The 24,385-nt window shown below is 40.7% G+C and overlaps 1 protein-coding gene across 4 annotated transcripts in view; it reads left to right on the top strand.

The window, feature by feature from the left end:
* The window catches only part of TLCD4 (TLC domain containing 4), a 52,106-nt gene extending 28,799 nt beyond the window's left edge, over positions 1-23,307 (top strand). For all 4 annotated transcript variants that reach the window (XM_072127585.1, XM_072127583.1, XM_072127586.1 and 1 more), the window contains exons 5-7: positions 2,453-2,547; positions 12,903-12,976; positions 15,837-23,307. In XM_072127585.1, the coding sequence (XP_071983686.1) occupies positions 2,453-2,547; positions 12,903-12,976; positions 15,837-16,152 (485 nt within the window). In that variant the 3' untranslated portion in view covers positions 16,153-23,307. The remainder of the gene's footprint in view (positions 1-2,452; positions 2,548-12,902; positions 12,977-15,836) is intronic.
* Positions 23,308-24,385: the final 1,078 nt, after the last annotated feature.

Below are 24,385 nucleotides of genomic sequence, written 5' to 3'. Positions count from 1 at the left end.
TATGAACTGTATATTTTAGAGTTGTAACTCCAGACAAAATTAGTTTTTTGCTCCAGTGACAATTGGATTTTCAAAATTTTTTGCTGTAATGGGACCAAGGATTATCAACAAAACCTTGTTACAGACACCTTACAGCTGATCATTGCAGCCTGGGACTATAGTAAAGCGCTTGGCGATCTCCATCAGCTCCATAGAGATTAGTGGAGCAGAACGGTCATGCACGGCCGTCTGCTCCATTACTCTGACGAACAGTGGCGTAACTAGGAGAGACAGGGCCCCCTAGCAGGCTACTGCATGGGGCCCCCTTCCCACTTAAAAAATATACATATTAGTATACTCACAAGTATAAATACATTCATGTGCATAAACACATACATACAGTGCCATATGCAACATACTCACATACAGTATATACAGACACCATATACACATCACAGATGCTGCATATATACATCACAGTATATCTTATATACATATTATGCTGGGCATGTGCAGTACAATATAGATATAATGGTGCACATCCTCCATTCTTTATTGTGTCAGTTTGGATGATGAGGCCCCCTGACACTGTGGGCCCCATGTAGTTACGCCCCTGCTGACGAAGCGACAAGGGGTCCGACAAGGAGACCCCCACTGATCAGCAAGTTAGGCTCTATCCATATCTATCTTTTATCTCTATCTATGTCTTTGTGGGAAAACCCCTTTCAGATCACAATCTCTGGTCCTGGTAGCAATATCTTTTAGTCTTATGAGAATCGACATATTCCAATTATATAATACACAGAGCTCTTATTATTCATCTGAATGTTTCCTCTGTATCTTTATATAAATCTATGAGATGGTTGGAGCAGCTGCAGAGTCTACGCCAGGGCACAGGGGCTTGAGGGTACACAGCTGGGGGTGGTTGATGAATAGAGGGCGCTGCAGTCCATATCTGGGCATCCTGCGTGCCAGCCGTCTTTATATGTTATTTCAGTGCTACCATTCTGTACTAATTATGCTTTAGGTTCGTGTGAAGCCCAGGATTTATTTAGCAGAGCAATTTCATAAGCTACCTACCTCCAGGAGAAAGCTTGTTACTATTTATGGATTATAGATGTGAGGAAGGAGAGAACTAAAGTTACAGGTGACATTTCGGGTACATATTTTCTCACTACAGCTAATAAGCCTATAGCAGTGGTGGCGAACCTATGGCACGGGTGCCAGAGGTGGCACTCAGAGCCATTTCTGTGGGCACTCAGGTTGTCAACCCAGGACAGAGCTCATCAGACAGAAACAAATCCACCATATCTTCCTGCAGTCCCAGGCAACTTAAGAGATGCTGCTCTCAGCGCTATTTTAAAGTGACACTTCATTGGCTGTTTGGAACTGTGGGAAAAGTGAGAAGGTGTGGAAAGGGCTGCATTATCTTTGGAGGTCATCCTGCTGGACCCACCATTCTTCCTGTACAGAGAGACCCTGGAGAGAAGCTATAATGTTGGTCTGAATTTGCCCTCCTTCTTTCAACTGTAATAGTGGCCCCAGGAATTAATACGATTGAAAGATGTGGAAGAACAGGTAGCAATAAATTACTGATTAAAATGCAATGTTGGCACTTCACGGTAAAAAAGTGGATTTTAGTTGTAGCTTGGGCACTCGGTCTCTAAAGGGTTCGCCATCACTGGCCTATAGGGATTGCTGCATATTTTTGTTGTGGATTACATATAAATTAAATTCCCCCCATATGTTAGGATCCATGACTTGGTGTGATTTAGGAATCGCCTGGGCAACTATCATTTTGACTCTGTAAAAAAACACAGTATACTGCATTTTGAGATTTGCTGAGCTGCCGATGTAGGTATAGAATTGTCTGCTCTATTGGCAATGTGAGTCCTAGTATTATTTAGATTTTAAAGGGGCTCCAGTTTGTGCCTTATTCAATACAGTTACAGCTTTTAAATCTCAAAAATGATGTGATTAGATGGATGACATTATTATCTTTCATATAAAATCATTGTTCTGGGTACTATAGAGGCCAAGAGATGACATTCCTCTTCCAGCCTCTAAAAGTAACTTATCTCAGGCAAAAAAAATGACTCTTCACAGCTCATTTGCATATGACTTTGGAGGCAAGTGTTTTTCTAAATGGTAAACAGAGAGAGCTTTTACATAAAGGATGAAGTGCTAGAAAGGATATTTTATACCCATCTGTTGGGGTTTAGTTGTGTAAAAGCTGGTGATAGTCACTGTATGTAAGTGAAGTGACAGCCAGTTAACCATATTACGACATGGTTACTCACATTCTATTGGTTAAAACTAAGGCTTTTCGGATTTTTAAATACTGTATGGGTGCATATTATTGATTGCCCCGCCAACCGCCCCCCCCCCCCCCCCATCTCCGCCTTATGCCCTTATGACCTTTTGTTATATTATCAATGTACATCATAAGTCATTCTGGCTTCTTCTCTTGCAGACTTGTTACTGATTATTTGCTACTGGAAGGCGATAGGTGATAAGTATTTTGTGACGCACCATGTGGCAGCTCTGTATGCTTACTACTATGTACTGGTGAGTGCCATATTACCTTATACTGCAGTAGTACGAGCAGACAAGTGAGCAACATTGGCCACAAATGAACTTTCAAGGCACAATGATCTAATCTGATGATAGATCAGCATTACTTAAGAGGTATAATGCCATGTAATACCTTTAATCCTTATTAGTTCATCAAAGGATTAAAACGCTCATTAAATCTGTATTTTTTGGAACGGTCACAATTGGAGTTTTGGTTTCAGTTTTAAACTTTGTTAATTCATTTGTAAATAATAAACCAAAAACTAAATTATGAAAAATGAACCTGTAGTGCCTTCAAGCTGATTCCTGGTCAATCTTTTTTGTACATGGCTTGAGTTAACTCCCATCCTTCTGCCAGGTAGGTCCTGACATGACTTGCTTAGTGATTCATGTTGGGTCCTGGTGGCAGAGAAGGAACCTTGTATGTTTGCATGGAATGCTGAATATTTATTTCTGTCTTCTTTACTATGACATTATGACTTGTGTTCCTGCATGCTAGTGGTGTATAAAGTTGGAGTAAACATTAGTGCATGGTGTATTAGCTTGTGTATAGTTAAAGTTTCTGCTTAGCCTATATGTGCATGTACTAGTTGAGTCACAAGTATTCATAAGTCGTACCGTGCTTGCACGTGCCAAGATGTGAAGTGTATTGTATTCTATTCTTCAATAAAAATAGGCCAATGAGGCATAAAATGTTTGATTATTGCCCTAAATGTAACATACCGATAGAATGGTATTTAAAGGGAACCTGTCATCAGAAATAGGCCTAATAAACCACTACCAGTATGTTGTCAAGCAGCTGAACACATTGCAGATCATGATTCTTACATGACCCTGTGTGGTGGCATCGTCCAGAAAATCTGCTTTGAAGTGAGATGTAAGTTGGTTGTAAAAAGTCAAGGAAGAGGAGACTTTAACACTGAAGTTAGGCTTTCCCTGTCTCAGAACTCCTCCTTCACTGTAATTGATGGTCCTCCGCCCAGAGACGTCACTAACCAGATCTCCTGAAGTCTGATGCTTGATGTCAATCACAGAGGAGGAGGTGTTCAGAGTTCAACCACCTTGACTTCAGTGTTAACCTCTCCGCCTCCTTGACTTTATAAAACCAATTTACATATCACTTCAGTGTTGATTTTTTTGGATGATGCAGCCACACAGGACCATGAAAAAAACAAAAACTAGAAGGGGTTCCACTGCTTGACAATATACTAGTAATAATAGGACAGGTTTCCTTTAAATTTTCAACAACCTTTGTAGACATAAGTTGTATAAGTGAATATGCGAGAGGGTAATATAAATTATCTCCCCCTTCCTTGGATAAACTGACTTTCACACTGAAATCTCTGCTGAACTTCGTCTTGCTAGAGTAAGGTGGACTGAAGTTCATGTAGGTGTCAGGTGAATGAGAGTGGAGATGAAAGAAATTTTGTATATAATTTCAAGTTCTTAAAGGGATATTCCCACAAAGACAAGATTTTTAAATATACCAAGAATAACAATAAATAACACATTCTATAATTCACTGTTTTTTACAAAAATACAGAATTCCAACCACCCTCTATCAGTCCTGGTGTACACAATTTGGTTTCCCCTAGATCCGACTATGAATGTTCTGACTATGGTCGAATTCTTCTCATAAATAGCTTCTCTTGTCTGCACGATGCAATGACACTAGCTCAGACACAGGTACTTCCTGTTGAAAAGCAGCAGTGTTAAGAGACTCACTCTACAAGCTACAGACAAGATCTTTATCCAGAGGAGGGGGAGGCATATAGCAGAGCTGACTTTGTGTATGTTATAGTTGAGTTAGCGGAGCTGAGAACGTAATTGTGTGTTATATCCATCTCCTGGATCTTATAATTTCTTATCTCTGATCTGTCCATCTTTCTTTTTCATTGTGTAAGATGCTAGTAGAATGTTCCGAAGCTAAATGAAAATGTTTATAAACCTGTAACCTGATAATCTAAGCACATTGACAGCACACAGCATCTCACAGCACAGAGGAATCATGAAGTGTCTGCTTAGAGAGTCCCCGCCCACACGCTTACTCGCTCGAGTCATAGGAGCTAAAACAGCAATAAAGCTTAGTAAAATTGAAAAGTAAGGGGGTTAAAATTATCATTATTGTGTAAAAATTCCTAGGGGTTTCAAATATGAGAACTTTCTTTTATGGGCAAACCCATTTATTTCAACTCAATAGAGGAATAAATGGATAAACCTGTATAATCTCATATATAATAACTTAGAGTATATGGAGCAGAATCCCTTTTTTCTGTACATTGTCGATAGGAACAGCATAACAACTTGACTCTGAGACAACAGAAAATCATAGATAGTTTGCAGATGGGAAAACTGATAAAAAAATATAGAATGACATGGCCAGAAATATTGTTGCCCCTCGGGTACACACCCTGTACTATTGATGTATGGAAAGTATGTTAAAAGATAAGCTTCATGCATTTCCCTTAATATAATAACAACATGAACAGTAATAAAATACAGGATTGAACTGTTGAACAACATCCCACATATTTATTAACCCAGGGTTTGATGTGTTCTGTATGTATCCAGCTGGCGTGTGTAGTGGATTGCCAGGACTTGTTAGAAATCATTGCCAAACACAGACTTATTTAGTGCCAATTCCTTGTTTGATACTGATTCCTAGAAATTACCGTATATACTCGAGTATAAGCCGACTCGAGTATAAGCCGAGGCCCCTAATTTTACCACAAAATACTGGGAAAACCTATTGACTCGAGTATAAGCCGAGGGTGGGAAATGCATTGGTCACAGCCTCCCCAGTATATAGCCAGCCAGGCTCTGCCCCAGTGTATATAGCCAGCCAGCCCCTGCCCCAGTGTATATAGCCTGCTAGACCCTGCCCCAGTGTATATAGCCTGCCAGACCCTGCCCCAGTGTATATAGCCTGCCAGACCCTGCCCCAGTGTATATAGCCTGCCAGATCCTGCCCCAGTGTATATAGCCTGCCGCCGCTGCCGGACAGATCGCACAGAAGATATACAGGGGTCACCGGAAAGGTGAGTTTAGATATATTTATTTTTTTGACTCGAGTATAAGCCGAGTTTGGGTTTTTTCAGCACATTTTTTGTGCTGAAAAACTAGGCTTATACTCGAGTATATAAGGTAGTTTATGACTTTGTGACAGTGTCAGGACGACTTTGTAGTAATATAAAAGTGATAAAAGTACATAAAGGTAATGGCATAGCCTCTTGGCACAGGAATTTGGTAATTGCCTTGTACTTTATGTAGTAGCTTTGGGATTGAGATAGGAAACTTAGTAACATTTGTATAGGGGTTCTCATCATACATCTTACATACTTGTAAAATTATTCTACAATACCTACAACTCAAGTATATTTGGTCTTAAAGGGAACCTGTCACCAGGAGACCTATTTTTAGCACTCCCCCAGTCCCCACAGAGCATAGTACATACACTGCCAAAGTGTTTTTGTATAAAAAATTGGTTTTACAGAAAAAAAGATATGTTATATTGTACCTTTCATTAGCATCTGCTGTGTGACTAGGCAGTTGCCTAATGGGAGGGGCTGGAAAGGAGCAGTCCCCCCCCCTCCCCCCCCGCCACCCTTGGGAAACATGTGACCATTTCAAAAATATGAATAAATCCCCTCACTCGGGATTGGCTGTAGAGGAGCAGGGGGCGTCGCTAAGCCCAGTGATGGGTGTTTTCATATATTTGAAAAGGTAACATGTAGTAGCTGTTCCCCAAGGGTGGGGGGGAACTGCTCCTTTCCAGCTCCTCCCAATTGGCAACTGCCTAGTCACACAGCAGATGCTAATGAAAGGCACAATATAACATATCTTTTTTTCTGTAAAACCTATTTTTTATACAAAAACACTTTATATGTACTATGTGTATGTACTATGCTCTGTGGGGACTGGGGGAGTGCTAAAAATGGGTGTCCAGGTGACAGGTTCCCTTTAAAAACCCTATAGCCAAAATTGGGGCTTTAGAGCAGTCTGTGTGCTCCCTGGATGCAGAGTCCTTAGGGCCCTTGGGACATTTGATTAATAAATTTACATGTTAAATATTTAGCATTTTAATCATTTATATTTACCATAACATATGTAATATCCAGACATTTTTGCCATTACCCACAATCCATACAGCTGACGTGTAGTGCTTGTTTTCCATCTGGACGTCTATGTTTTATTACGCCCTTCCATTTGCTTTATGTTATCAAAATGTGTTGATATGAGAAAATGCTTGTGGGTGTGGTATGTACACAGTTGTGTGTGTCATTTATGGGTGATAAGCTGCAGCTGATATTGTACTCTGAACCTACTGGGTAAATGTCTTCTAAACCGATAAACTCAGCTTTATATTTCCATCCAGACGTTATTGTAACTACTGGAAGTCGCACGGCAGAGCCATGTGCACAGAGCTGTATAAAAGTCTTGGTCCTGGTTAGAAAGCCCACCATACCATAAAAATTGGTATTCATCGGAAGTCCAACATTAGGACCTTGTTATGGCTCCATATGAAATGAGAAGGCTAAAGAGTTAAACTAGAGGCTCAAACAAGCTTATACATATCCCATATAAGTATCACCTAACCATAGGACAGGTAATATGTGTCTGCTCAGTAGGGGTCTGAATGCTGGACTCCCTAGGACAGGATCACACTAGAGGCATATGAACGTCATAGATTTGGTATATCAGTATGTTCCATAGACAGGGTTTATACCTAACCACTGCTCTAATCAAAGTCTTCCAGAATATAACTTGACGAAATCATTTCCAATGATGATTAGGGAACCCCTTTAAAGGGATTGTCCAGAAACTTTTTTTAAAGGCTCCAAGTTGGGAAAAAATACCAAAAAAATGGATACCTACCTCTGGTCCAGCGGCTAGGCATTGTCGTTTCAATAGCACGCGTTTCACCCTGCCCTACAGCCTGTATTAGGCTTCTTTCACACGAACGTATGCCAAACCCAGGCCCGGGCACAGGCGTAGCACACGTTCAACTGGAGAGGCAGAGAGAAGAGCGCTGCTCAACCCTCCCATCTCCATGATGATGTCTGCTGCCTGGCCGTACATAAGGGAATAGAGTATGCACACACAAGTGTGCGACCGCATTTACAGTGGGTATGGAAAGTATTCAGACCCTTTTTTCACTCTTTGTTTCATTGCAGCAAATTGGTAAGATCCAAATAGTTCTTTTTTTTGTGAATTAATGTTCAGATATTTTTGCTAAATTATTAAAAAAGAAAAACTGAAAATATCACATCATTATTCAGTATTCAGACCCTTTGCTGTGACATTCATATTTAACTCACACAATGTCCATTTTCTTCTGGTCCTCCTTGAGATGGTTCTACTCCTTCATTGGAGTCCAGCTGTGTTTAATTAAACTGATTGGACTTGATTAGGAAATGCACACTCCTGTCTATATAAGACCTCACATTGTATGACAAAGGAACTGCCCAAGGAGTTCAGAGATAGAATTGTGGCTAGCCACAGATCTGGCCAAGCTTATAAAATTATTTCAGCAGCACTCAAGGTTTCTAAGGGCAAAGTAACCTCCATAATGCTTAAAATTTGGGACAACCACAACTCTACCTCGGCCTGGCTGTCCAGCCAAGCTAAGTAATTGTGGGAGAAGAACCTTGGTGAGAGAGGTAAAGAAGAACCCCAAGATCACTGTGGCTGAGCTCCAGTAGGGAGATTAGAGAAAGTTCTGCTCTGGACCACAGACTGGGCCAAAGTTTCACCTTCCAACAAGACAGCGACCCTAAGCACAAAGCTAAAATAACACTGCAGAGGCTTCAGAACATCTCTGTGACCATTCCTGACTGGCCCAGCCAGAGCCCAGATCTAAACCCAATTGAGCAACTCTGGAGAGACATGAAAATGGCTTCCACCAATGTTCACCATCCAACCTGAGGGAACTGGAGAGGATCTGCCAGGAAGAGGCAGAGGATCCCCAAATGCCAGTGAGGAAAACTTGTTGCATCTTCCCAAGAAGACTCCTGGCTGTACTAGCTCAAAGTTGCTTCTACTCAATAATGGGAAAAGGTGCTGAATACTTATGACCATGTGATATTTCAGTTTTTCTTGTTTAATAAATTAGCAAAATATCTACATTTCAGGTTTTTTTTTAATGTTGAGAGGAGGTGTACATTAACAAGCATCTTACCATCTTGTCTGCAATGAAACAAAGAGTGAAAATTTTTAAAGGAGTCTGAATACTTTCCTTACCCACTGTAAATCCCCACAACACTCGTGTGGAAGGGACCTTAGGCTATTAACCTGATGAAACCATTGAACCTCTGTATACTACTGGAGAGGAATGATGATGGGAGGTACCATGTAGGACTGAGGAAAGTATAAAATCTTGGACCTCTTGGAGTCCTTAAAAATGCCCTTTACAACTTCTGATTTTTGTATGTAGGGAAATTGGATAAATTGGAGGGTAGTTGTCAGTCAGTATCACAGACTGTCTAGCAGCAGTGTGTAACCTTGTCAGACATGTAAAAATTTTAGAAAGTTTGTGGGAGCTGTAATAGCTGTTACAATGTTTCCCTAGAAGCAGCTAAAATCCAGAAGCTTAACAGAACTCCTTCATTTCTTTAAGATGGAAATGGTCCTCCAAAAAAATGGCATAAATGAATAGTGCATATGATAATAGTAAACTTTGTAATACACTTATTTAAGAAAGCTTCTCCTCTGTGCCGTTTTTCTGCTTCTTTCTCCAGTAGTGAGCAGTGTATCTGAAAGCTGAGGTCCATCCACTTCAGACAAATAAGACGACTAATGATTAACTCTTTCCATACCTAGAGTATTTCCCTTGAAGATGCAGGTCTTTCAGGAGATTTAAGGAGATAGACCTTAGAAGGCTTTCAGATACACTGCTCACTACTGAAGAAAGAAGCAGAAAAATGGCACAAAGAAGCTGCTTTCTTAGTGAAGTATTTTACAGAATGTACTATTATCACTTTCTTTATTAAAAGAAAATAGCTTTGAAGGTTTAGTTATTCTTTAAATAAGTGTCCACTTAAGACTACCTGTCCTCATTGGTTCAATTTAAAGGGAACCCTGAGTAGAAATTTACCTAATAAACCAAACCCACCTTCCAGATCATGTTTCTTTCATGACCTAGAGTAGAGGCTTCATACAGAAAATCAACTTTGACGTGAGACTTAAAGTCAAGGAGGTTGAGAGTTTAGTACTGAAGTTAAGCTTTCTTTGTTTCAGAATGATCCCCTTTGCTCTAGATGACACTTTTTTTGCATTCTGGGACATCACTAACTGGCACTCCTAGAGTCATGTGCAAGATGTCAGTTACAACAAAGGGGGTTGGTTTCCTCAGACAGGGAGAGCTTGACTTCAGTGTTAAAGTCCTGCTTATGTGACTTTGTACGACCAAATTACATCTCACTTCAAAGTTGATTTTCTGGATGATCCACAACACTGGTCCATGAAAGAAACATGATCAGGAAGATGTTTTGAAGAAAAGAAGGCAGCGCTTTATTGGGTCAATTTCTTTTGACAGGTTCCCTTTAATTGTTGGACCCAGGGGTGATCTTATCTACAGATAGAGGAGTCTACTAAGGCAATCATTAAAAAAAAAATCATGAGGTGGACTTCTCAACGTTGCATATACACGTTACATAAATCCTTCTTCTGTGAGGGCCCGAGTGCATGGTTATGTGTCTCAAAAAGTACTAATCCCCACTAATGTCCTCCCTCTCTGTACTCAATCCTTAACACCACAGCACTGTGTTGTTACTCTGTATGGTTCAGCTTCCACAAACATTTTATGAAGCCATTTACTGACTTGTCTGTCCGTAGTACTAATAGTATAAGCCAAGCTGTGTCAGCGCTTGACCATAGTATGGATTTACCAGTATGTAAGAGTACTGGTATAAAGACTGTTCATGTTTGTTGCGTTGGAGTCACCTTTTGCTTTTTAGGCATCTGTTTGGTCATGGACCAGTAAGTACATCTTATTAGCGTAGAAATCGCCATGGGGTCATTGATGTATGCCATCTGGGTAAGAATAACCTAAGTAAATCTTAGTAAATAAGAAGTTAAAGTGGTTATCTGCGTGGTACAAATGGTCATAATAGCAAAAAAAACCCCAAAACAGAAAAAAGTCCTACCTGCCTCACTGATCTGATTCCTCTCAGTCTCTACTTCCTATTACCTTGTGCTACAGGGAAGCAAACACATGGTCAGCCAATTACAGGCCACACTGGTGACCTATTATTACCATGACTGGTTAAGAGGGACCAGAGAAGAATTGCCAAAATGCCATTCAGACCGTTAAAAATAAAATAATAATAATTTACCGGTTGAACAATCCTTTTAGTGATTTTTGAACATTTGGACTTGAGCTAACAATTGCCACAGCCCTACAGTAATAAAGCTTCCCCATACAGATATCTTGAAAACCAGAAACCAATTATTTAAAAAAAAAATAGTATTATTTTATTGTGCAAAATCTCCCTCCTCTCCAATGTATCATATAAGTTCTATACGTATATAATAATGTACAGTATTCATTACTTATACCCCAAAATGGTTACAATAGAAAGAATAGCTTATCATGTTTAGTAAGGAATCCCAGCTCTCCCACCTTGGTAATGAATGCCTCCCTCACTCTTGTGTCACTCAGAACAGAGCGGGCATTCTGAGGCGGGGTTAGCCGGACTTCAGTGCTGAGTTCTCCGCCTCCATGACTTTATACAACCAATTAGTTTCACTTTGTGGTAGATTTGGAATATGATCTAAAAGTTTTCAGCTTGACAACATATTTGTAGTGGTTTATTAGGTCAATTTCTGCTGGGAAACGCTCTTTAACTTGGTGCCAAAATTCTCACCATTTTTTTTCTCCATTTATCCATTTCATTGTACATGACCATTGTTGGTCTGTGGCCTTTCTGTATGTGTGTAGTGCCGTCATTTTGTGTTGTCTGAGATCACGTTACCTCTGACCAGTTTCATGCCCTAATCTTTACTGGAATAACGAAGACTACGAACAACAACAGAAGCCTTTTCCTGAGTATTCACACATGCTGCTCAGGGTTGTAGGCCAATATAATATAGCGGAGCAAAATATCTCCCTAAACTTTCCTAGTCCATGTGTAATACCTCAAACTCTACCACATCTATAGCTTCATAATGTCTCTTATATATTCTTTATTACTACATGGGAAGGTGAGTAGCAGCACTTGTTATGCCGAATCATAAGACTGTATGTATTTGTTGTACGTGAAATGGCGCCAGAATATGGCAGATGTGTCATCTTCTCATTTGATGTTATTTTGCCGCTAGCAATGGATGGCTTATGGCTTCTCACTATGGCAGCGGCAGGTGCTCGGCTTCATAACTTATTGAGACTGACTTAAATGGTTGATTGCAGCTTTTCTCTTTTCTAAATGTTAAGGACCTAGATATGTGGTCAGCGGTGTATGTAATGCTTCACAAAATGGCTGCTGCTGAGATGTGAGGTAACTTATAACATGCACCTCAAACGCCACAGTTCTCACTAAGTAAAGGCTTGTTCACACGAGTTTTACATTTCAGTCAGAAAAGCAGGCAAAATTAAGAATGAAGTGTCCCATATAGGGGTTTACCAGGAATTCTGCCAACTGCTTAATGGCCGCCATGGCAAAAAAACAACCATAAAGCTCTGAATCCTGCGCCGCTTCTTTACTTTCAGGGGGTCATAAAACCTGATTAATCACTTCAATGGGCACAGGTGTCAAAGATTGAAAACACCGGCACACCTAGAGAAATGGCTGCCAAAGCAACCCTAAGTAGTTTTTCAGAATTCCTGGAAACCCCCATATACAAACTGAAAGCCATCCTGAAAATTCTATCGGAGCGATCAATTCCATAAGGGGGATTACAGGGGTAGATCTGTCCCAGTAGTCCCCAAGCTATTAACCCCTTCCTGACATTTTACATAATAGTACTGCATGGTCGGAGGCGCGCTCCCGCATTTTGCAGTACTATTAGGTCATGCTTCTGGCACCGGCTCCTGAACGGAGCTTGTACTAGAAGTATCGGGTGCCAGCTGTATGTTACAGTTGGAACCTGTCTCTAGCACCTGAGATTGGAGTTTCCTCTGATCGCGGGCATTAACCCCATAGACGCGAGGTCCGATCCTCCGCTGGCAGCCCCAGGGGTTCAGCAGGACTCGGCTGTAACACACTGAGCATGCGTAGCATCTCACTCCTTCTATGTAGAGCAAATTATACTGCATCAAAATCCAGCATATATGCCATGTACTGTGAAGAGGGAGCACTGCATATAACACATTTTTGCAACAGATATTTTGACATCTCTGCTTCACTTTCCAGGGTGAAGGAATGTTGCCATATTTTGGTAATTTCCGCCTCTTAGCTGAATTCTCTACACCTTTTGTCAATCAACGGTAGGTGAAAAGCTTTTATTGTGTGGTCATTTTTGTATTCTCTGTGCAGATCCTGTCCCCTGGTTGTGACAAATGTGTATTGCAGAAGAACAGTGTATATGATAAACACAATATTTACAGGATATATGGGACTGAACCCCATGTGGAATGAGGCAATACATTTAGGTGACATTCCACATATATGGTCAAAGATATCCATGATTAGCTTGACTATTTTTATGATTATGTTTCATGTATCATGTATTTCTATAAACTGATGCACACATGATGTGGCCTTATACATGAAGTGAATATTGAGAGCCAAGGAACAGACACTGTTGGATCAGAATTTTCTTCCTGGAAGTCTGCTTTGAGAAAGGCTTTCCTAATTCCTTGGATAGATTCTGGTCTTGTCTTTGGCTTTGAATATACACTACTGAATGAAAGCCTTCAGCTTGTGCTAATACTTTGCAAAAAATCATTAAAGGAGTTTTCTAGAAATTTGATATGTATGACTTGTAGGTCATCAATATCCAGATGGTGGGGTCCTTAATAGAGATGAGCGAGCACTAAAATGCTCGAGTGCTCGTTATTCGAGACGAACTTTTCCTGATGCTCGAGTGCTCGTCTCGAATAACGAGCCCCATTGAAGTCAATGGGAGACTCAAGCATTTTTCAAAGGGACCATGGTTCGGGAATAAAATGTGTTAATTAATTGAAAAAGAATGTCTTCTGATAAGTTAGCAGATGTATGCAAACATCTGCAATCTATTCTTCACTGTTCTGCGCGTATATTATCTCCCGACAAGTTAGCAGATGTGAAGAACAGTGAAGAATAGAATAAAAACAGTGAACACAGGATCATTTAAGTGAAAAACACAGTAAAGAACACAGTGAAGAATAGATTGCAGATGTTCGGCACATCTGCTTACTTGTCGGGAGATACGCTGTCCCGGGATCTGCTGCTCTTCTTCCACTGAAGTCTCCCCGATGTCTCCGTGCCCCGATGTCTCCGTGCCCCGATGTCTCCGTGCCCCGATGTCTCCGTGCCCCGATGTCTCCGTGCCCCGATGTCTCCGTGCCCCGATGTCTCCGTGCCCCGATGTCTCCGTGCCCCGATGTCTCCGTGCCCCGATGTCTCCGTGCCCCGATGTCTCCGTGCCCCGATGTCTCCGTGCCCCGATGTCTCCGTGCCCCGATGTCTCCGTGCCCCGATGTCTCCGTGCCCCGATGTCTCCGTGCCGCTGCCCGATGTCTCTGTCCTGCTCCCCGGTGTCTCTGTGCTGCTCCCCGGTGTCTCTGTGCTGCTCCCCGGTGTCTCTGTCCTGCTCACCGTGTTCTTCAATGTGTTCTTCACACATATATATTGTTCTTCACATACTATTTTGTTCGCACCGTTTCGCGCGTATCTCCCGACAAGTAAGCAGATGTGCCGAACATCTGTAATCTATTCTTCACTGTGTTCTTTACTGTGTTTTTCACTTAAATGATCCTGTGTTCACAGTGTTCACTGTTTTTATTCTATTCTTCATTGTTCTTCACTGTGTTTTTTTAATGAAATGCTCGATCTCGAGCAGGGGAAATACTCGTCCGAGCAACGAGCCGTTTCGAGTACCTTAATACTCGAACGAGCATCAAGCTCGGACGAGTATACTCGCTCATCTCTAGTCCTTAACCATTACTTCAACATCCAAGCCGTTCTCTGCTACACAGTGTCTAGGGGTTGTGATATGGCACTCCAGGACGGCTATTCCTGCTGTAAAGGTCCAGCGCCCGAAGCTGTCACAAACAGCTGAGCTATAGGTGTACATTGAATCAGACATTGAAGTCATTGGGGGACATGTATCACTCCTGTTTTTTTGTGCAACTTTTTGTGAGAAAACTTACAAAGTGGAAATCTTACGATACATTGCAATGATTAAGTAGGCCAACTTCAGGAAACTTGAAAATGTGGCCGCCGAAAAACTATGATACATGTGCCCCATTGATACCATTAAAGGGTTTCTAATAACATGCAGGGTAACAAGCTGATCGGTGAGAGTCCAACTGCTGGGACCTAGATATTAATAAGACCTGCAGGAATCCTGAGAATGTTCTCACTATTGGGTGAAGTGGCAGGGGGACCATGCATCTTTTTACTCCATTTAATTGTTTTGGAGCGTTGGAAATGGCAGAGCACAGCTCTTGTTCACCTCTGACACTGTCATACACTTTAGTGAAAACGGTACCACCCTTTTAGCGTATTGCCCAGGATCCAGTTCTGGTGATCGTGGGGGTCCCAGCAGTCAGAAAACTCTATTAAAATGCAGATTAAAATGCCTGGAACATCCGGCCCAAGACTCATAAACTGTAACCGAACTTAGCATGTCAGTTCCAGTTTCTGATCGTTGGGCCAGACGTTCCAGCGAGCTCACAATGCGAGTTTGACACATCAGACTGGTTTGTGTGCTAGAGGCCTTAATCTGCCCTTTACTGACTGCTGGGACCCCAATGATTACCAGAACTGGATCCTGCACAATCCGCTAAATGTGGGTCCTGTTTTCGATAAAGTGTATTTTGTGAGGTTTTTTCCCCATACACTAACACCATAAGAAAGAACAGAACAGCATGAATAGGTCATGGAGTCTCTGGTCAGACCTTTTATACTCCACTTCCATTATAGCGGATATAAATCAGATGATTATATTGCACTCTGCTCTGTTTCCTTCCACATTAGACTACACGAGCACCAACATGTGAAAGCAGAAGGTCACACTTTGTATTATTATATCCGTTATCACAGTCACTGCAAGGTTAATCTTTTACTTTTATGGACGGAAACCTTTCTGTACATATCCGTCTTGTCCACCATTAATTTTATTGCATCTTTTAAATCTTACAGGTGGTTCTTTGAAGTGCTGGGATACCCAAAACACTCCTTGCCCAACATGGTGAACGGAGTCCTGATGACCGTCGTCTTCTTCATCGTTAGAATAGCCGTCATACCTACCTATTATGGCCGTGTCTTTTCTACCTTTGGCACAGAAGCATTTCATAGACTGGGCATAGGGGCACAGTGTGCTTGGATCATCTCCAGTGTCTCTTTGGATATAATGAACGTTATGTGGATGATGAAAATCACAAAGGGATGTTACAAAGTCCTCTATCACACTGATGGGATTTTGACCAAAACTCAGAAAAATGGGAAAGCAGAGTAGAAGCATCGGACTTCCTTGTGTCTTCCATTCTTCCATCCATCAGATGTTGCAGGCTCTGCTTGGACTTGCATGTTTTTTTTTCTCCCCAACATAAATCTTATTTTAATGAACTTCCATAATTCCCTCTTTTTCATGTTCCTCCTTCATACTCACACCCTGCACTTCCACAAACACTGTTCCAAAGAGCGAAAAACTTCTTCTCTAAGTAAAAAAAACGAATTGTTACTTTTTAAAGTTCTAAAGTGACAAAGAGGCTTGGGGTCTGCACTATAACCCTGACATTCAGTGACCAGTGTTTGCTTCTTATGTACTAATATGGAGGTAGGTTGATTAAGCTAAGGTTAATTCATAGGAAAAATACAACCCATTTGTCCTTGTTGGTTGTGGAAAGCACATAACACCCCTTGTACTTGTATTTTAATATCTTATCTCCCATTCTGGCTGTTGTCCAAGAGGGGACACCCCCTAAGGCAGTGGTGGCGAACCTATGGCACTGGTGCCAGAGATGGCACTCGGAGGCCTCTCTGTGGGCACACGGGCTGTCTCCCAGGCACACAGTTTGCAAGACGTGGCATCATCCTGCAGGCAGTCCAAGCAGTGCCCTGCTATTTTAAAGTGACCCATCCTGTGCTGCTTGGTCCTGTTCGAAGTGTTAAAAGGTGTGGACGGGTGGATTGGAGCTCCAAAATTCTGGTAGCAATAAATTTGTTACTGCCTAAATTGTTGTGTTGGCATTTTGGGAAAAGCTAGTGTTTTTTGGGTCTCATTTTGGGCACTCTATCTCTAAAAGGTTCGACATCACTGCCCTAAGGAAACGTAAGCCATGATCCTATCCTTATTTTCATCTAAAATATGTACAAGAGAGCAGATGTTCCACATCTGATGTTCAAGGGGCCTTGATACTATACAGCTGTCATATAGATTTATCACATTGAAATACAAGCTTCACCCTTAACAACTCTTGTATTGAAATAATAATGACTTTATCCCTACAATTCCCCCCGTTGGTTCTACAATAATAAGCAAAGTTCTGCATAATTTACAAAACCCAGGCAAGGAAGAACTTCCAGGACTGCAAAGTATAATAAGAGAAAATTATTTTTTTAGCTGCAGTTTAATGTTGTGGTATATATGACATTACATTACACCTTGGAACCTAAGAAATACTACAAAATTGGAGGATGAGGGAAACCGAGCATCACCAAAGGCATATTAGTGTGAAGTAAAAGAGGTTAGGAAAGAATATTCTGGGAGGACATGGACACCTATATATGTGTGATCATTTATTGCTTTGAGTCCCAAAGGGCGGTTCTGCTGCCCATGGGCGGGTCTACTCTTCATGGGTGGGTCTACTCCTCATGGGTTGGTCTACTCATGGGCGGTTCTGCTCCTCCTGGGTTGGTCTACTCATGGGCGGTTTTGCTCCTCTTGGGTGAGGCTACTCCTCATGGGCAGGTCTACATACAGAGAGGAGGCACTTGGCCTCCATCAGATGAATGGTATTGAAATTACTCTTTTATGTTAAGTATAAAATGAGGATGCTAGTATATAAGGTATTTGTTATATCGAATTCCCTAATATATACATGTGGCGATTATTCAGTGGTGAACCACTACTTTATGCTCATAAAAGGGAAAAAGATGGTATGCCCTAGATGGCAAAATGTGTTATAGCCAATGTTTTTCTGGTGTAATACATTGACTATTTTAATGCTGGTTATTGTGGATCCCTGGAACAGAACTTGGTAAAGGTTAAAGAGAAGGTCGTGTATTTTTTTTTAACTTTAAATACAATTTGACACTTTGAGATTTGCTATAAAAATATTGATGTGCAAGTCTTTTTTTTTTATTTACGCAGCTTATTTATTTTTTTTATTTCATAGGGTCGCAGTGTAGGCACCAATTTGCATGATTTTTAGTTTGCTGAAGCATATTTCTGCCAGCTGGCACCCGTCAACGCATATAAATGTGCTTGGACTAAGTTTTTGATGCTGTCTTCAGCAATTCTTCATGAATGCCACCTCTATGCGTCTGAGCCTAAAGTAACAAAGTCATGTTAGGCACCTGTTCTGCATTTCCTTTTACGCTCATTTAGAAATCTTTTCCATTGTGTGAAAATCTTATTCCTCATTTAAAGGAAAGCTGCCATAAAAATGCAGCATGAGAAACCAGGGACATTTGCGTAGATTTTTTTATTTGTCATCCATGGTCTCTGTCTTTCTTAAATCAACTTTTAAAATTATGTTAATGAGCCTGTGGAGATACCCAAGCTCCTCTGTGATCTGGGTTCACAGGCTGTTACACTGTTTCACCTTCCCTCCTTTTCCTCGGCACTTGTGCAGTAACCACTCTTTTCTGTAAACTCGGTGCCGAGGACGCAGGGGGGAGGGTGAGACAGTGCAACAGTCTGTGAAGCCAGATCACAGAGGGGCTAGGGTAGCATAATTTTAAACATTGATTTTAGAAGGAAGGAGGCCATGGATAACAAATTTAAGAAGTTTACTACAGTCACAGAGTCTGGGTCTATGAATAAGTGTCACTGTTTCATCATTCTTGATTTTGATGGTAGATTGCCTTTAAAGGGTACCTAACATTTTTAAAAAACCTTTATACATGCCATAAGGATATGTCGGTAGTACTGATCAGTGGTTGTGGAAATCTATTGATAACTGAAGAACATGCACAAAGCGCTCTGCCTTGAGTGTGTAGCCCCTATGATCAGTTTTGTTCAGCCCCCATCAGAGCATTTGGTATCCAGAGACCAAAATTTTCGTAAGATCGGTCAATTGATAAATTCTGCGATAGCTGAGGGTCTCAGTCCCCAGCCCCTTGCCAATCACAACCTCATTAATAAAAACAGAAAGTTTATTGTGATTTAATTTGCAATTTAAAGTTGGGAGGATTCAGCAATGATATGAAAATAGGGTAACAATATTATATTAGCATAGATCTATAGATATAAAGACCTCCATACACAGTGCAGGGTTCATGTCAGATCCATCACCTCACTGTATTTGACAGGCTGAAGAATTTTATACAAATTTCCCACTGATCTGCTCTGGACTTCCAGGTTTGAGCTGCGTTGTTCTCTGATCTGGAAGTCCCATAGATGTAGCAGGCAATCCCCAGGTTGTGTACAAGATAGGTTCTTAAGTTGACTTTGTATATATGATTGTAGCTCCAAAGAAAACTTTTTTTGTCCCTGTGACAATTGGATTTTCAAAATTTTGTGCTGTCATAGAAACAAGGATTATCAATAAAGCTTCATTACAGACACCTCACAGCTGATTCTTGAAGCCTGGGACTAATGTTTAATGTCCATAGAGGTCACAGTGGGCAGAGAGGTTGAATTGTAAGTTGGGTGTCCTTAAGTTGGGGGCACCTGTCATTGGTCTCTCCATGGGACTTCTAACTGAACGGCCGAAACCCAGTAGTCCAGAGCAGATCAGAGGAACTTGCAATCCCTGTTCTACTGATTGTGGGGTCTTATAGCCCAGACACACCTAAACCTGCCTTCCCCCAGCAATTATACGGTATATTTATTTCCCACCCTGTGGCTAAGTGGTTAAGATTATTAACCCCTTTAACAATGCATATAAGCAATGTATATACAGGTTGTCCCCTACTTAAGGACACCCGACTTACAGATGACCCCAAGTTAAAGACGGACCTCTCTGCCCACTGTGACCTCTGGTGAAGATCTCTGGATGTTACTATAGTCCCAGACTGCAATGATCAGCTGTAAGGCGTCTGTAATGAAGCTTTATTGATAATTCTTGGTCCCATTACAGCAAAAAATTTTGAAACTTCAATAATCACTGGGGCAAATTATAAAATATACAGTTTCGACTTACATACAAATTCAATTTAAGAACACACCTATGGACCCTATCTTGTATGTAACCCGGGGGACTGCCTGTACAGTGAAAGCTCTACAAAACACCACCTCTTCAAGAAGCCCACTGCTCTCTGTTCAGCAAAAAAAACCTACTGAAAAAGGTGCATACAGTTATAGAGAAAATATAGGTTACTATTTTTACTTTTCTTTCAATTGTTCTGATCATGTGAAATATTGAGTCATCCACTAATCTTATACATTTATTTCAAAGAAATCCGATCTTGTAGTTGCTTTATAATCACGATTTTCAAGGTTTACTCCTCGATAAGATCTTCAGTTATCATATTCCTGTTCTATTCTATAGTGATATTTGTCTTGGGAAAACCTTTCCTTGTATTGGGCATTTATATTGTTTCTGAACAGAGTGTAAACACAAGTACTGTATTTTTTTTTAACCAGAAAACTGAGAAAGCCGCCTATGGCGTAGTAACGGGCTATGGATCTGTAGTTGGTGATTCCCTGATAGGAATAAATCTACCAGATTGAATTTGCACTTTATTGTATTTCCATAGCAGCAGCACTCATCTAGGATACCATAATACTAGAAAAGTGGTCATTGTATAAATGGTTTCTAACATGGGGTCAACATAGGGTTAGACAAAGCTTAGATCTTCTGATGTAGTATGTACCTGACATTACCAAGCGGCTGTATGGAGCTTAGACCAACATAGGGCTTGTATGGATTTTTGATCACTAGAACGGTTTGAGGAGCCTAAATGACCATTATGGAGCTCAAAACTCTAGGGTTGTATGGAGCTTCGATTACCGAAGGGTTGTAGGTAGTTTAGCTTATGGGTTTTATGGAGTATAGATCACTTTAAGGGGGTTTTCCCACGAAGACAAGTTAGGCCCTATCCACGGGATAGGGCCTAAGTTGCTGATCAGTGGGAGTCTTAGTGCTGAGACCCCCACAGATCGCGAAAACGGAGATTGCTGAGTGCGGCGCTTGGCAATTTCCAGGGGACGGGCGGAGGTGTTGCGGACACAATAGAGGCACCATATAAATCCCACTTTAGTACTGAACAACGAGATGATCCTGCACTTGGCTGCGATGTACACTCTCCTGTAATTTGTCATCATAATTTGTCCTGGATTTGTCATCCAGGAACAGCAAGACCGATTTCTCCTACAGAGAACATACTATTGTTATAGGTAAAGTAGGTGAATCGTTTTTTTAAAGAAAATCTGGTTTTACGAAAAAATTGTATTTACCGTTCATTTTATGTTGAAAATCTAGTTTATTATTGCCTGTTCTCCTTTTCATGAAATTTTCTTTCAACATAAATGTTAAAGAGGTGTGAAGAATTTAGGATCCATTATATTGGGGTGCTTCACCTACTGTATATTGTATTTATGTCCTGCTAAATACTTGATAAAATGTGAATATACTGCATTAGCAACAAACTTTAGAGGTAGGAGTTTACAATCTATTTCCAGCCAAAAACTAAACTCACACTTTTCCCTAAAACTCTATTTTCCATCTGTCTCTTTGGTAAATAATTGCATCCTCTATGACACAATAATTCTGGAACAAATGTTCTTCTAGATCCATGTTCTTTCATTTCTTCTAAATCTTTAGGAATAAATTGACAATTGGGTGTTACCCTATTCCTTGCTAGAGGAAATTTTTTTGGTAGAAATTGTGGAGTTCTAAAAAAATATGTTCCAGAATAGTTTTTTGTTAATATGGAAAACATGTATTTGCCAAAAGAGCCAGGTCCAATTAGCTACCGCTGATAGGTTTGTAGATATCCAAATTACCAGCTGACCTTTAAAACATAACTAAACCTTTGAGCAATTATAATATTACATAAATGAATAGAGCATGGGATTATGGTAAGCCGTGTTATATACTTCATTGCGTAGCTGAGCTTTTCTGTGCCCCTTTTCTGCTTCTGTTTCCTGTAGTGATCAGTGTATGTAAAAACCTTCTTAGGTCCATTAAATTCAGACAGATAAGGAGGCTAATGATTAACTCTTTCCATACATAAAGCATATTTCACTTGATGATTCAACTTTATAAGGACAGAGAATATTCAGAGACTGTCTTTAAACAGTTAAGTCATTAGAAACTTAACAGGGTTCCCTTAGCTTTTAGTGGATATTGGGAAGAAAACTGATATACACAAACGGCTTAAATAGGAAAGAAAGGCAGAGGAAAAAGAAGGACACTGGGACATAGTTATTTTATAGAGTATATTACAAAGTTCACTATTATCATTTGCATGATTCATTTATGCAAAAATTTCAAATCCAGCCTAATATTAGAAGTATGTTAACGAGAATTCCTTGTCTAAACAGATTTGCTATACTATCCATAGGTACCAGCGACAATTCCAGTATTCTTACAGCAAAAGCCGGGGTTTATGAACTGAAACTTGATCATTAGCGGCTGACAGATGTTGTGTGGAGAGAAGTGGGGCATTTTGACTGCGCATTGTACACTCATCATTGAAGGTGTTAAGAAGTCAGGTGCCTTGCATACTAATTCCATTGTCTCACGCTGTGAATAATTCATGTGGCACAGGTATAGCCTCAGATAATGCACCAACCTACTGAAATGATACTTAGAAGCAAATTGCTTACCTTTGCGTTTGCACCAGGTATTCAGAAATATTCACTCAGGTTTTTTTGATAGTGTGTTTTTTATGCACTTCACAAATCAAACGGTTTTAGTAGAGAATAATCCCAGCATGTTAAATTGTGGATTCCGAGGATTGTAAATAATTGATATCGCTTTGCATAGTTAATGAGGTTCACCTTCATTTACATGGGAGGGTCATTAGGACATTTTCCATCGCCTCTATTAAAGCTTCTCAACAAAGGGATTCAGTTTTCCGAATAGTATTTTAGGATTCATTGTGCTTTGCTAAAAAAAAACAAAAAAAAAACCTTGTAAATTCATATTTTTTTTTGATGGTTTCATATGTTTTTGTTCCACCTAATACAGAAGCAGTAAAGAAGAAACTGCACCAGAGAACGTGGAAACTTGATACTTTTGTGTCTGCACACAAAATACTACTCTTGATTTATTTTTCCTAATTCTAGGAGGGCAATAAATAAACAGAGATTTTATTTTCTTAATCTCTTGACGTCCAATGACACGGTTGCTTAGATGCAATGGATTATGACATTTTGAAAGGTTAAATGTTATTTTTGTCTAGTTTGTTGCACCACGTTTGGGCCGCATGGGCCCCTTTAAGAATTATGATGCTATTTTGAATAATGAATGCAATAAAAGTTTCTCTTTAAATCCGAGTGGCTTTTAGTTAATACGTTGTAAAGGATGTCAAATTTTGAGGGATGACCTCAAATAAATTGGAAAGAATTGTATAAAGCTGACCAGACACTGTGCAAGTTTCTCTGAAGACTCAATGATATTAATGAAGTTCAACTTGGTTTGGGTTTTTCTGTATGCTGCAAAATCTCCAGCATCTACTACAATAGGGCAAGTAACCACTTTCCATGGACACGTGGGATACAAGATGTGGTGTGCACAGCACAGCCTGGAAAATTTGAATGTCTTAAAGGAGTTGGCCAATAATCCCAAAATTTAATAGGGTAAGTATAAGAACCTAATAGAGTCACTCATATTATACCAGCCTTGTTAAAGTTTGGGTTTGCCTCAGGTCTTGTGATTTAGACAGCAGGACTTGGGATTTGTAACAATGTGGGGCACATTTAGTTAACTGTCCTGGCGCGTTCCCCGCGCATTGTCCGACCGGAATGATTCACTCGTGTGCCCGATATCCTCCATGTGTCGCTTCCGCGCTCAGGTCTGCCGGAGTTCCCCTTCTTCTTCCTGGTGTATGTAAGTGCTTGATCTTGCGACACAATTTGAAAGTTAAATCCGATGGCCTGCCCTCCTACTTCTGTCGCATGAAAGACAGCACAGGTGCGCCACAATCTGATCGCGTGTGACAATCCCCAGTTAAATACCTGTCACAGCGGCGCAAATCCCGTAAAACATCGGAAAATCTGCCGAAAGTGCGTCCGCGGACCCTTAGTAAATAAGCCCCTGTGTGTCCTGCTTGCTTCCAGCGAATGGAGGGGGAGGTGCAGCCCCCCTTCATTATAACCTCTCTCATAGCAGTGGTTGGAGAGGTGTGTGGATACAGCTCCTGGGGATAAGCCCCAAACTTCAACAGGGTAAGTATAATATGGTTAACACTATTAACGTCTTATACTTACCCTGTTAAAGATTGGGATTAGTGGCCAACCCCTATAAAGCAAGCCCCTTATCCTACCCATAGTATTATACCCTCCTCCATTCTGTATTACTGCCTTCCTTCCTGTAGTCCACCCACACCTTCCTTCCTGTCACAACTTCCACTGG

This window comes from Engystomops pustulosus, chromosome 10 (assembly GCF_040894005.1).
Source record: "Engystomops pustulosus chromosome 10, aEngPut4.maternal, whole genome shotgun sequence".
Classification (NCBI taxonomy): Eukaryota; Metazoa; Chordata; class Amphibia; order Anura; family Leptodactylidae; genus Engystomops; species Engystomops pustulosus.
Note: the sequence above shows the minus strand (reverse complement) of the source record. Positions and strands in the feature narration are given on the sequence as shown.